The following is a 14,302-nucleotide window of genomic DNA, read 5'->3' on the forward strand; positions in this document are numbered from 1 at the left end:
AGAAAGTGCTAAACTGAGTGTTTGGAGAACTGGTTAGAGGTGAGGACATAACTGCCTAACCAGATCTCCATCTCTCTCTATATACCCATGATACTTGGCTGTATTTCTAGCACCCTTAGTTTTCAGCTCACAAATTTTAAAATCTTGAGGACTGTAAGAGCTTTTTTTTCCCCCATGAAACTTTTGAGTGACAGAGCTGCCATAAGGTAAAATTTAAGGGTGGAGAGGAAGCCTCATTAGAGTGACCTAAATCAGTCAACAGTAGAACAATCAGGAATTCACAGCTGGCTCCTAGTTCAGTCTTTTGCTTTTCATCGACCTAGGGAAAAACCTCTACAGTGGAATTAGAACTGACATTTGTCGACACAGTTTACAATGGATGATTTCTGCTAACTTGACAGGAAGTCCAGTTCCAGTTGGATCTTGGTTTGTTGCATAGATGGTTGACACTGTTCTCTTTGGCTATCTTGCCAGCCTCCTCTGGCAAAAGCTTCATTGGGACGGTCTTATCCAGTCCCACTTACCTGTATCTAGTTCCATGAAAGCAGATTTTGAGTCTTGTTAATTTAAATGGTACCTGGTACTCGTGTTTTCTAGCTTTAACTTACTTATTAAGCTAGCTTCATTCATATTTCTAAACCTTAAATCTTCCAAAGTACTATTTAATCTTGCTAGCTTTCTTTATTTTGGCTTTTAATTGATAGGTTGATAACTAGATATGGGTGTGACATATTGCACCACACAATTTATGTCCTGTTTAATAGGATAAATACACATTCTTATGAGGGGTAAGTATTCCCGGATGAGAAGAATTTTTGAAAACCTAAAATCAATCAAACTACTTAACAGATTGTGATGTAATGTGTGTAACATTCATGGCTTAATGCTAATTATCAGACATGGTATGGTTAAAGATTGATTCTTAATGATTAATCTGCTTTCTGGTCAATTCTTAAAGGAAATTTTCTTCCTTAGTCAAAATGGAATGGGTATTTCTTAGCTCCAAAAAAGCCTGGCCCCTAGCAATTAGTCATTTAACAGGTGCGCAGACTCCCATCATGAAAACTCACCCATCTATATGGGTTCCCAGGACTGTTTAAATATTTGCTCTTTCAGGAGGCAAAACTATTGGGTTATAATTATATGCTAACCCAGAAGGAGGGGTTTCCTCCACAAAAAACTAAAAAAGCTAAATCATTTAGCTATAATAATACCTTTAAAATAAGATTGAGTTTTATATCCTGATATCATTAAGGAGGCTCAAGACATAGGAGTTAAATGAAACATTTCAAAACTAGATCTTTTTATAGACATTTTTTCTGGGTTTTTTACTCATGTATTCCTACTCTAGAGTTGATTTACAAGATACTCTTTGCTATAATGAATACTGCCTGTTGAAGCTGGGGTTGTACAGAAAGCTTTTGGAGGTTAGTTTCTTTTTTTTTTTCCCCCCCCCTTTGAGGTTAGACTTTTAATTTGAATATTATGTTCCATGGATTGTCATCACTAAATCAAATCAAGGACTAGAATGGATCTGAACCCTATATCTCTGGTGGCTTTGTATTCATGTGTCCAGGTCAGGTTTGTTGAAAGGCTTCACATCAATATTGTTGGTTTTTTCCTGCATCTGGTTCAAAATTGTACATATGGGTTACATATTTATAGCTGAAGTCTAAGTTATTCCATAAAATGGCTTTTCTCTCTAAGTATTCATACCATCTTGGGTGGGGTGAAAGCGCTTATATATGTCCTTTTGGATTTTGTCTTGACCTTGGAAAAGCTTTGGATTTATTGTGTGGTACTTACATTTGCTTTCCAGGCTCTGACAGCACTACTTTCAGATGACAGCAAGTTTGGCTTCATTGTAATAGATGGTAGTGGTGCACTTTTTGGCACACTCCAAGGAAACACGAGAGAAGTCCTGCACAAATTCACTGTGGATCTCCCAAAGAAACATGGTAACACAGGAAGAGACTATGAGCCCATTTTCTTTTGTGTCTAGCAATAAGAAAATAAATAGTGCAGTTGACCTTTGAATAGCATGGAGGTTAGGGGCACCGACTCAGCTGCACATAACTTTTACTGAAAATCTGCATATAACTTTTGACTCCCCAAAAACTTACCTACTAATAACCTGTTGCTGGGAAGCCATTAACATAAACAGTCGATTAACACATTAGTATGTTATATTGTATTTTGTACTGTATTCTTAAAATAAGTTAGAGAAAATGTTATTAAAATCATATGAAAGAGAAAATATATTTACAGAACTATACTTGTATTTATTGAAAAAAATTCATATATAAGTGGACCTACACAATTCAAACCTTTATTATTTAAGGGTCCACTGTAGGGGTGCCTGACTGGCTCATTTGGTGAAGCATGCAACTCTTCATCTCTGGGTTGTGAGTTCAAGCCCCACTTTGGGAGTAGAGATTGCTTTAAAAAAATAAACCTTTTTTTTTCTTCCTTCTTCCTTTAAGAGGGGGGTCAACTGTATAATGGAGGGGAATAAATCCAGAGGATGGGAGAAGCATCATGAAATGACTCATGACTCCTTGGTGCCTGTGGCTCTTCTTTTGATAAAATAATTAGTAGTTACTCTCTAAAAATGCGTGTCAGTTTATGCCAAACATTTGGTTAAGGAAATAGTAATTTTTCTCTTTGTCCTTTTGTTGGGTAAATGCATGATTGTTTAGTTTTTAATTAGCAAATTATTTTGTACTTTTTAATGATTGTCCTTTCTCCCCCCACTTTTTGTGTCAAAGGTAGAGGAGGTCAATCAGCCTTGCGTTTTGCTCGTTTAAGAATGGAAAAGCGACATAACTATGTTCGGAAAGTAGCTGAGACTGCTGTACAGCTGTTTATTTCTGGGGACAAAGTGAATGTGGCTGGTCTTGTTTTAGCTGGATCAGCTGACTTTAAAACTGAACTAAGTCAATCTGATATGTTTGATCAGGTAAGTGTGAAGTCGGTGCTCTGTTAAGTTGCTAGGTGGGAATAAGTGGGTCCACTGAGTACTGGGATGTACACATCTTTTTTGGTTTTCAAGTGATATATTTCCTGTTTAAAAACCTAACTTTAAAAAACAAAAAACAACCTAGCTCTGAATTGGCAGAATTCGGGGTGTTTAAGAAGCATTCCCTCAGGGGTGCCTGGGTGGCTGAATTGGTTAAGTGTCTGCCTTCAACTCAGTTCATGATCCCGAAGTTCTTTAAAAAAAAAAAAAGAAAAGAAACATTCCCCCATACTTTGCTGGGTCTTTTTTCTTTTTCAAAACCAACCATTTTAATTTATTTTTTATTTATTTATTTGAGAGAGACCGAGAGAGCACAGGAGAGCAACCAACTGAGGTGCCCCAACCATTTTTATACAGAATCGCTATGGTCCTGTGGCAGCTCCTGGTTTAGCGGATTGCCATAATTGGCCTCCAAATGGAGTGTGATTTCAAAGAAACTAGGGGCTAAAAGTTTTTCTGGTCTTTTTCTGATTTATTCCTGGAGGTAAATAAAGCAGTGAAACTGTCAGCAATATGACAGAGCTGATTAGCCTGAAGCATTTAATCCAGGAAGATCTTTTGGTTTATGACATGGGCTCAGACATAAAACTATTCCCGAGTGCTCTACTGGAGAGGGAGTAGCATTATGGTAGAAGTTTCAGCCAAAAAAGTGGAGTTGTACACTACAAACTTATATGGCTTATATGGCAGGGACTAACAGTCCCCTGTTTCCTTAATAAGAAACTTAGTCTTGTTGGTGATTAATGAGATGGACTCTTACAGGTCTAATTGAATGTGTGATACAATTGGCTGGGGAAGTTTACCCTTGACAGTGTTGCTCACTGAGATCTGCTCATGAATAAATTGGGTTCTTTCCCTGTATTCTTCCCCTTAGACTTCAGTGTTCATAATGCTGAGCTTTGCATGGCATTAAGAAGTAGTGGTCTTGGTAAAGGTGTTTTGAAGTTCTAATGATGCTTTTTTCTTTTTTTTTTTAATGTGTGTGTATGTCAGAGGTTGCAATCAAAAGTTTTAAAATTAGTTGATATTTCCTATGGTGGTGAAAATGGATTCAACCAAGCTATTGAGTTATCTACTGAAGTTCTCTCCAACGTGAAATTCATTCAAGAGAAGAAATTAATAGGTATCAGTGAAATGCAGTTTGTTTACTTATTCTGTGAAAAGTTTTTTGTGTATTTGTGTGCACATGATTATATGTATGTAACAAGATGCTGAAAAGGTAAAAGGAAGATTTAGCATTTGTATTAAAAACTTCCTCAGTGGAATCATTAATCTTCCTTTAGTCATGAGTTCTAATAAATGTGCTTATATTTCTGTTTTTACCCTTTGGCAATAGGAACCAAACTTCAGTCTCATTTTGCATACTATCCTTTGTAATAGAGTGGTGAATAGAGAGCCCAAATTAGAGATTAATCTGGCCATTATTTGGCTTTGTTTCTGATTTAATGGAGCACACATACTTTTCCAAATGACTCTATTTGGCCCAGCCCTTAACCCCTTGAGGGAATTCTGGAGCCTCAACTAGAGTGGTATGATTTTTCACTGATTTTGGGCACTTAACTCATTTTTGAGTTGATTTTTTTCTCTTGGATTTTGAGCAAGAAAGTCTGTATCTACCAAGGAAACTTTACTATATGTACTTACGGACCTGTTCCTAATCACAGGACGATACTTTGATGAAATCAGCCAGGACACGGGCAAGTACTGTTTTGGAGTTGAAGATACACTAAAGGCTTTAGAAATGGGAGCTGTAGAGATTCTAATAGTCTATGAAAATCTGGATATAATGAGATATGTTCTTCATTGCCAAGGCACAGAAGGTATGAGAACTAGAAAACAAAATAAGATTGCTTTTTGTTAGTGACCTCTGTGTTCTGGAAACCTGAGGTGAAGATTTGGGGGAGGTGGCTTCAGTCTGCATAAATTGTTTTGCTTGAACTGATAAGTGTCTGCTTAAGACTGTTAAATTTCCTGAGGACAAGAACTCTATCTTGAATGTCCTTGGCGTTTACGTATGGTAGGAGCAGCGTATCTGGTAGACAGTGCATGCGGACTAATATGTTTATGAAAAGCAGGTTGATAGGAGGAGTTCAGAAGCCCTTTGATCTAACCTGACTTACCTTGTGAGACTTATATCTGTTAGTATATGAGAACCAGGTTAACACATTTTTTCCCCAATACTACAGAGGAGAAAATTCTCTATCTAACTCCAGAACAAGAGAAGGATAAATCTCATTTCACAGACAAAGAGGTATGTGGTTGTTTTCCTGGTTTGCTGATACATGCGAGGAAGCATAAATCCATGTTAGAGCATTGGCAGCATAGAGTGTCTGCCTTGGGAAACCAAATTTCATACTGTTGGCACTTGGGGTGGTGGGGGGTAACAGGAGGTGATCACCTCTTATCTGCTACATACCAGTCTGACTCCAAGGAAGGAGGCCATGCCATGGTTACGGTGGTTCATTATTTTTAGTAGTCAAGCATTCTCATTCTTGAAATAGTAGAGAAGATTTGACTGACTAGTGCCTCTTCTGCACTGTGAATCTGTGCTTTCTTCACTTACTTGATCAGCTGTTACACTGAAACACCTTCTGCAGGTTTAGTTTAAATGCATCACTGCAGCTTCAAGTGTCCCCTGCCCAGCACAGATCCCTTAAGGGTAGTAGCTTCCTCAAATTGGGAGTTGAAGGACTTTGTTTTTTTACAAGGCTACTCCTAAAGCTGTTCTGGTGTGTCTCTTCTGGGTTGTTAAATGAGTGCTGCCTGGAGACACTTTACAACAGCCGGACTTTAGAAACAGCAACAGGACCAGAAGTTGAAAAACTTCTAAGTGTTTGTTGACATTTCATCACTGAACCAGAGCCTGAGGAGGAATGTTACTTGAAATAGAACTTCTGTGCTGTTAGAATTATGTCACTAGAAACCATAATTCATATAGAAAGTTGTACACCCACTTAATGAAAGGAAGAATGAGAATGACAACGGATGGGGAGGATAGGGTTGCTAAGTCTTGATATATCCTGATCCCATTTTTTTCTGTATCTTCATGGCCACCCTTGTAGACAGGACAAGAACATGAGCTGATTGAGAGCATGCCCCTGCTGGAATGGTTTGCTAACAACTATAAAAAATTTGGAGCTACGTTGGAAATTGTCACAGATAAGTCACAAGAAGGATCCCAGTTTGTGAAAGGATTTGGTGGAATTGGAGGTGAGTAGCAAGTAAGGAAAATAAACTTAACGCCAGGGTCTCAAGCCAAAGCTTTTCCTGGCTATCCCAAAGTCAAGTTACTTCAGGCAAAGGTGTGCATATCCTCCACCAAGGCAGGAGGTTGAGGCAACACATGGTTGCAGCTTCCTTGGTTGGGACCATTTTTAAAGATTTGTTTATCTGAGAGAGAGGAGAGCGTGTGCACATGGTGGGGAGGGGCAGAAGGAAATGGAAAGACAAACCCAGGCAGACTCTGTGCTGAGCGCAGAGCCTGACACAGGGCTCAATCCACCACCTGGAGATCACAACCTGACCCGAGCCAAAACCAAGAGTCGGATGCCCGTCCGACTGTTCCACCCAGGCACCCCATGGTTAGGACCATTTTTTCTTACCATCTCTTTGTTTTCTGTAATTCTACAAATTCCTTATTAAAGTGAACCTTCCCCATCCCACAAACACAGGTGATTTACTCTTTGATTTGCTTCCCCAGGTATCTTGCGGTACCGAGTAGATTTCCAGGGAATGGAATACCAAGGAGGAGATGATGAATTTTTTGACCTTGATGACTACTAGGTAGTCGACATGGGTCCGGCAAAACGTGCCTCACCCTCCAGCATCCAACCCAAGGAGCATACCCATGGTGGAATCCAAACAGATCCCTGCCTTACAATTGGAACATTTCCAGAACTTAATCCATGAGCATTGGATATTGAAAAGAAAACCGAAACAAAACCAGACCCAACCCTACACTTTGGTTTGTCATGGTGTCAGCGCAGCAGCATACAACTAAGTTCCTAAAATGCCACTTTGGACTAATTTAAAAAAGAATCCCAGTTTTTACTTTTACTCGATGGTGAAATTGGTTGCTCTTGTATTTTATGAAAAAAAAAAAATGATTTTTTTAACCTTCATACATAGAATCAAAAATACTTTAACTGCTGTAAACCTTCAAAAGTTAATAGAAATGAGATCATACTGGTTTGTTTCTTATTTTGATTGGAGAAAAATTAAATTGCTGCATTTCGCAGTGACCCATTTACATGGCATTCTCAGCTTAGACTGCATAAGAAGAAATACACGCGGTGAAATGTCGGAACCATTTCTCTCTCGGTCTCTGTTTAATGTTGAAAGGGTGAGCTAATAGGAGGCAATTTCAACTTCACTCCCTCACACTACTCCTCCCCCTCCAGCCTGTCAGTTTCAAGGATGCAAACTGCATTGCAAAGTCAAACTGACATGAAGCATTTGGGCCAAGTGCATGGTTTCCTTCCATCTGTTTTGCAGGCGCATTTGTGCCCAGGGTTTGGGAACCCTTAGCATCACTTGCATTGACAGGGGTCCCCATAATCTTAGCCTACTAGAAACCAGTTTGGGATGGATATGATGGGGCTTCTGTGCTATTGCTGGGATTGGGAGAAATAAAACATGCAATTTAAGTGGACACAAAGAAATTTAAGAAATATTTTATTTTGCTTGGGTCTGTCCTTGGTAAAAGGGAGGTGGTCGTGTTTTCCTTGTGTTGGATGGCATGAGATTATGTGAATGTTTTGATTTTTTAAAAATGAACTGCAAGGTTTTTCACAGGAACGACTGACATGTATGACTGTGCATGTAATTATAAACCCCTGACCTCCTGGTGGGGTTGGAGCATCTGTTTCAAATATGGGACTTACAAGCACCTCTCATATGAGAAATTATGGGAGGAGGGTAGGGAGGGCAGGGGTGGGAAGGGATGGGACACAGCTTCTGGCACCAAGGACTTAACTATGGTGGATCCAAAAGTGGGCCTGAAAACCTGAAGCTTATGCTTCACAGCTGGGCTCTAAGTGGGACTTGACCCCAGCTGACATGCAAGGTCATGGTGTGCCCGAGGTGGTGACAGTGAATAAAGTGTATAGGATGTGCCCAGTGGTAGCAATGAAAAAAAGTATACCAAATGGACTTTGAAGGACCAAAGGTTTTAAAAGTCAATTGGTATTATTCCCACACTGATAGGGTAGTGGGGTGCATTTGGTTTTCAAATTGGGTACTTTTAACACTTTAGTGCCTGACTGCTGTTCTTCACTGACTTGACTCAGTCACTCGTAGCTTTATTGGTCTGAACCAGCTCCTTGTTCCCAGGTTGCAGACCTGCCTATCGTTCCAATAATCCTGTTTCACTTGAATGAAGGGAGTATGTCTTAACTGTAAAGCTTCTGGTTCTCACACTGTACTCTAAGGTCCAACTGACTGTCTTTCAATGTATAACCTGATGTCTCAACCCCCAGTGAGAAGAGTCAATTCTTTGGTATTCACCAACGTGGGAGGCTTCACCGGAACAGGCTTTTGCTTTGGGCTCTGCTGTTTGTTTGCAGAACACCCAAGAGCGAGCAAACATGCTCTCTTCACAGCAGTACCTTAGGGTTTTGCCATTGTAAATGGGTCTAATGTGATATGACAAGACCAGAGCAATTGGATGTAAATTTACATTTTTGAATATGCTTGTTGTTTCACATGATACATTTAGGGTATGCAGCTCCTTTTGTAGTTTTTATTTTTACTATTTAAGTTTGGAAATGATGCCAAATTTTTGTATTTCTTTAATCAATGTGTTCTCTTTGGTGATATATATTGCATTATATATTGATGTGTGTATCAATATATACTGATATGTATTACACTTACACATACAAACACGTAAATAAGAGGGGGTGAAAACCGTAGCCTTTGCGTTCTCTATAGCCTCTACAGAGAGATCCTAAGCAGCGAAATCTTGGTGTTGTGATGTACAGAAATGGAGAAGAGTATTAAACCATATTTAAGAATACACTTTGTGTGCTTGAGATTCTTTAGGATTGTTCCCTGGCGAGGTCTGAACCACGGAGAGAGTATGAGTGAGCTCTCCAAGGCGTGTGTTAAATTTAGTAATTAGCTCATAACTTTTCAAGCCTTAGATTTTAGTTGTCTTTGTTACATTTGCCTATGGAAAGATACATGCAAAAGATGCCTGAGGTCATGATCCCAAAATCAACATCAGAAGGAGGTTCACGTTGCTGGGGCGAGACTAATTTGTAGCTTCCCCGATTCCACATGTGCACCAAAGGGAAACCTGCCCCTTCTTTAAAAAGCTGTTTCGAGTATGTTATCCCATGTAACTCAAGATTTCATGGAGGTAGATGGTGTGCCCATTTTAGATGAAACAGGCCAGAGGAGATGAAGCAGCAGCTCTGCAGTGGTGAAGCCAGGTTTTACCCCAGGCCTAATTCCACAGTTGATCCTTTTTCTACATCTGGTTACCTTTGGGTGGTCCAGATGGAAGAGCAGAAGCTAAGCCTCCTTGTTCTCTCATACCTGGTATACTGTATACTGGGTAGGAGAGTAATAACCTCATCCAAGAGCAAGCCTTTCAGGTTGGGTCAAGAGAAGAGAATTTCGTTTGCAAATTTTCATTTGCTTTTCTCAAAGATTGAAGTACTTAGAGTTCCTATTTGGTGTTTTCGGGAGCCTAGTTAAAAAACCAAGGTGTGATGCATGATTTCCTTTCTCCCTATTTAAGGAAATCTATCTCACAAAATTGACCAGTAATGCTGCCAGATTTAGATAGCCTTGATGAAACCCAGTCACCCTCTGGGAAGGGGCAGACTTGCCTGTGCATGGTGGAGGTATATAATTTTCCTAATGGCATCCCTACGTGCTGTTTGAAGTCAAAAGTTGGAAGGCCCCACACTAGTGCTGGGTATGTGGGCTGTTGTGTTTGCCTGTCTGGGCCTGCAGCGCTTGCCATCTTTTGTTCTCTGGCTTCGGTTCTCATGCCGTGACGCTCCCAGACCGGCACACTGGATTCAGGGCTGAGTGCCAAGGTGGAATTTAAGCCTCATGCCAGCTTCTCCCTTGTTGCCAATTTGAGTGAGCGCCTGCTGGGACTCCCACCTGCCAAGTCCCACCCTGATAGGACTCTGCCTCCAGGGACATAGGAAATGACCCAGCCAAGGGGTTTAGAAGCATTGGATGCCAAAGTTGCTGAGGACATAGCTGAACAACAGGAACTAGAGGTACACGTGAAAACAGTTCACCTCCAGGGTTCTTTTATAATCAACTCTAAACCCTGTCTGGGAATGCTGTTCTAGGTATAATCTAAAATTGCTTGGCAGGCTCATTGTGGGGCTTAGTTTAGAGCCCAGGTCAGAGATGCCTGGGTGGCTTAGTCAGGTAAGCGTCTGCCTTCGGCTCAGTTCATGATCCCAGGGTCCTGGGATCGAGCCCTGCATCGGGCTCCCTGCTCAATGGGAAGCCTGCTTCTCCCTCTCCCACTCCCCCTGCTTGTGTTCCCTCTCTCGCTATATCTCTGTCAAATAAATAAATCTTAAAAAAACAAACAAACAAAAAAAACCCAGGTCAAAGAGTCACCTCTTAGGACAAACACCTTTGGTTCTGGCTCTGCATGAGTTGGCCTTCTGATTTCAGGTAAGTCCCTATTCCTCAGTTTCCCCACCAGGGTAAGGAAGTCTGTGAATCTAAACCTTTCCAGCCTTAATGCTATCAGGGTAGTATCATGGTGAACAAACCTGTCTTGTGACTGGGATAGAAATCTTGGCTGTCAGTGACACTTTGGCAAATTATTTTAATGTCTCTGAACAGCAATTTCCCTACCTGTAATAATGCCTACTCCATAAGGATTAAGGATTAAATGCAGTAAGCATGTGAAATGCATAATATAGTGCCTGGCACTTTGCAAGGGTTCAGATGGGAGCTGCTCTGATGGTCCTTGCACTACCAACCTTGGTACTCCGGAAGTAGCCAGGATGAGTTTGCACTGGCAACCACGAGGTGGTGCTAGAGTTAAGGATACTGGCTGTGGAATAAATCTGTTGCTTCTGGTGGGGAGATTTCTGATAATCATTAAGAGGTGCCTGGGACAGCTTGATTACCCTTAAAATTTCGAGAAATGGAGAGGGCAAACTACTAAAGGATGTAGGGATGACTGAATATCAAGGAGAACCCAGGAGGCTCAATCTGGGCTTTGAGCTACCCATTTGTAATATAACTACAATCACCAAAATGGGTTGAATAGTTACCAGACACAAGTGCTGTGTCACAAGCATCATCTCATTTAATCCTTAGAAAAACAGTGAGGTGGATACTGTTTTATATCTGCCCATCCAAGTTCATAAGCTACTAAGTGACAAAATCTGGAACTCAAAGACAAGTCTATTTGGTTACAAAGCCAACTTAAATGCAGGTCATTCCTCACTCAAGAAGGGAGAGAACAATTGCCAGTACTGCTAAGAAGGTAAGTGGACTCACCTCACCAACCCTTGTGCTTTCAGGGACAACCAACAGCTCAGATTCATCTGGAAGGCACCCATCTAGCAATTCTATCCTTCCCCCAACACATACAAGTTTTGACTGGTCAACCCAGCTCAACCACAGTGGATGATGGATAAAAGGAGCTTCCTTGGACTCTGTAGAAGATCCCTATAACTGATTCAACATCTTCAAAGAAGAATGTACACACAAAGTGGAATTTCTCAGAGACTGGGGGATCTGCCCCTGCTCTTAATATGTCATCAGCAGGACAATTAAAGGAATTGGGGGCGCCTGGATGGCTCAGTCGTTAAGCATCTGCCTTCGGCTCAGGTCATGATCCCAGGGTCCTGGGATCAAGCCCCGCGTCAAGCTCTCTGCTCAGCGGGAAGCCTGCTTCTCCCTCTCTCACTCCCCCTGCTTGTGTTCCCTCTCTCGGTGTCTCTCTGTCAAATAAATAAATAAAATCTTTAAAAAAATAAAATAAATGAATTGGAATGTGGACTCTAGATAAAAGTACTGTATCAATGTTAAATCTCCTGAATTTGATAACTCTACTGTGGTTATGTAAGAGAATATCCTTTCTCTTAGAAAATATACATTGAAGTATCAAGGGTTTATAATAAGACCTATTCATTAAGGAAAATTATGAAATTTCAGAAATAGAGAAGTAAAACAGCATTATTTAACTATCTTTAACAGTTTAGAATCATCATGAACATCCTAGAACAGTGTGATAATGAGTATAGGTTTGAACTAGTTTACAAGGTATTTAAAACAAAACTTTGGTTTAATTCTTCAGTCAAGTTTGGTTTTCACTCAGGATTTGGGTTTGACTCAGCGGTCATCATTTAGAAGTTAGTTCTGCCACAGCATTTACAGCTCAGGAGAAATCCTTATCCAGTCAGCCAGTGGGGCCGAGGGACTGTGCTTGGGAGTTGGGCCCAGATTGGAAAGAAGAGAGCAGAGGCAGGGCCAAGAGAGGAGCTGCTGTCACATGCCTCAGAGATAAAATGACTGTGGGGTTGGGGGGACCTGACTGGCTCAGTCAGTAGAGCATGCAACTCTTGATCTCTGGGTTAAGTTCAAGCCCCACGTTAGGTGTAATCTCTACAGATTACTTAAAAAAAAAAAAATCTTTAAAAAATCGCTTTGGGGTTGGTCTGGTGCTGGATGGATGAGATGAGGCCGTGTTAAGTACAGGGCTTCTTGGGGCGCCCTTGACCCCTAGCTTAGTGAGCAACCCTAGGGATGATGGGAAGGAGGCAGAGCTGTACCTGGGAGCCTAGAGCCCATTCTCACTCTAGTCTTTTGTCTACATTCACACCCTTACACAGCTCTTCTGTTGCCCCATACTTTCACTTCTTAAGGAATCAGAATTAGTATTTGAAGGGGACCTTGTTACTTCAATCCCCTCATTAAAAAGAGAAGAAAGCTGAAGCCCAGAGACAACATAATGACCTGTCATGCTTGTGCGGCAAATTAGCAAAGCCAACATGAACACCTGATGTTACAGCTCCAAATTCTTTGCTTTTCACACATGGATCGTCTTGTTATTCTTCATCAAAACTCCATTCTCCCCCTTGTTAGGGATGAGAAAAGGGAGGATCAGAGAGTGAGTGGCTTGACGCAAAGACAGAGCTGGGAGGGGAAACGTGGCCAACATCCAGGTGGGGTTATGAAAGCTGTTTTGAAGTCACTTCCCTGTGAGTCAGGGTTGGCTTGAGTGGGTAGATTAACTTGCTTCTCCAGCCCCCAGGGTTCCAAATTAGCCCAATCTAGGTTTCCCTGTCAGACTTCCAGCTCTTCCACTCTGCTGAGATACCCTGGGCTCAGTCCCTTCTGCTCAGTTCTCCATCCCCAAACAAAGGAAACGTAGAGGGCACGCCCATTTCCCAGTGAAGCCTGGAGACCAGGAAAGGAGGGTGGAAACTTCAGAGAGAGGCTCTCCGAGGAATGGCAAGGATCTTCTAAGGTAAAGGCAAAGATTCAGGGATATTCTGCTACATGGGGGAAAGTAGATGGGAGATGGGAGCTGGGTTTAAGAAGGGGAAATAACCAGGTGTGATGTGGGGACACCTGCCGCATGTTACATGGCCGTCCAGAGCCATGTACATTCTCAGCCCAGGCTCCCCAAGAGGTGGGATGGACCAACCACCTCATGACACAACCCCCACTGAAAGGCCTTCAGAAGAGGACTCTATCGGTAATAGGGCAGGATGTCATCTAGTCACCTAGGGAAGAGGAGGTGAAGTTCCTTTAGATAAAGTTGCATTTCTGTGCTCAAGGCCAGAGGCCCTCCCTTGCAACCCTGTCAAACTCTGATTCTGAAGATAGGTAGAACAGAAGGAAGGGGCTTTGCTCCTCCCTGGGCAGCTGAGCAGAAGCCCTCAGAAACCCAGTCTCCTCAGCTGTTTCCAGACACAGTCCACTGCCACCCCTATTCCTTAAATTAGATGTGGGTTCACCCCGGTCTTATTCTTTCATTTAAGCATTTACAGACACTTCTTGAGTGCTGGGCCTGTACAAGATGTTGGGATACAGTGGTGAACAACGCAGGCACTATCCCTGCCCTCCAGGAGCAGAGGCAGTTAGCAAGGAATGAGAGTGAAGAGTGTTAGAGGAGAAGCGATGGGCAGGGTGGATCCTACTTCATCTGGGAGTGCCTGACCTGCCTGGTAAGCAGGGGGTTAGCATGGAGAGATGAGAAGTTTGGAGAGGCAGAGGGGTTGGTCCTGTCTTGATCCAAAGACCAGGATGCCACTTAGATTTCGGAACACTGATTTTTTT

At 41.8% G+C, this 14,302-nt stretch overlaps 1 protein-coding gene and 1 long non-coding RNA gene across 3 annotated transcripts in view; one reads left to right on the plus strand and one right to left on the minus strand.

Annotated features, from left to right (window-relative positions):
• Positions 1 to 9,035, plus strand: part of ETF1 (eukaryotic translation termination factor 1) — a 31,342-nt gene extending 22,307 nt beyond the window's left edge. For both annotated transcript variants that reach the window (XM_081825725.1, XM_081825726.1), the window contains exons 5-11: positions 1,820 to 1,958; positions 2,769 to 2,959; positions 4,013 to 4,142; positions 4,684 to 4,839; positions 5,206 to 5,270; positions 6,082 to 6,229; positions 6,720 to 9,035. In XM_081825725.1, the coding sequence (XP_081681851.1) occupies positions 1,820 to 1,958; positions 2,769 to 2,959; positions 4,013 to 4,142; positions 4,684 to 4,839; positions 5,206 to 5,270; positions 6,082 to 6,229; positions 6,720 to 6,802 (912 nt within the window). In that variant the 3' untranslated portion in view covers positions 6,803 to 9,035. The remainder of the gene's footprint in view (positions 1 to 1,819; positions 1,959 to 2,768; positions 2,960 to 4,012; positions 4,143 to 4,683; positions 4,840 to 5,205; positions 5,271 to 6,081; positions 6,230 to 6,719) is intronic.
• Positions 1 to 14,302, minus strand: part of LOC145722455 (uncharacterized) — a 35,420-nt gene that overhangs the window by 15,187 nt on the left and 5,931 nt on the right. The gene's annotated exons all lie outside the window — the stretch shown is intronic.

This window comes from Leptonychotes weddellii, chromosome 7 (assembly GCF_054177405.1).
Source record: "Leptonychotes weddellii isolate Sample4059 chromosome 7, ASM5417740v2, whole genome shotgun sequence".
NCBI lineage: Eukaryota > Metazoa > Chordata > Mammalia > Carnivora > Phocidae > Leptonychotes > Leptonychotes weddellii.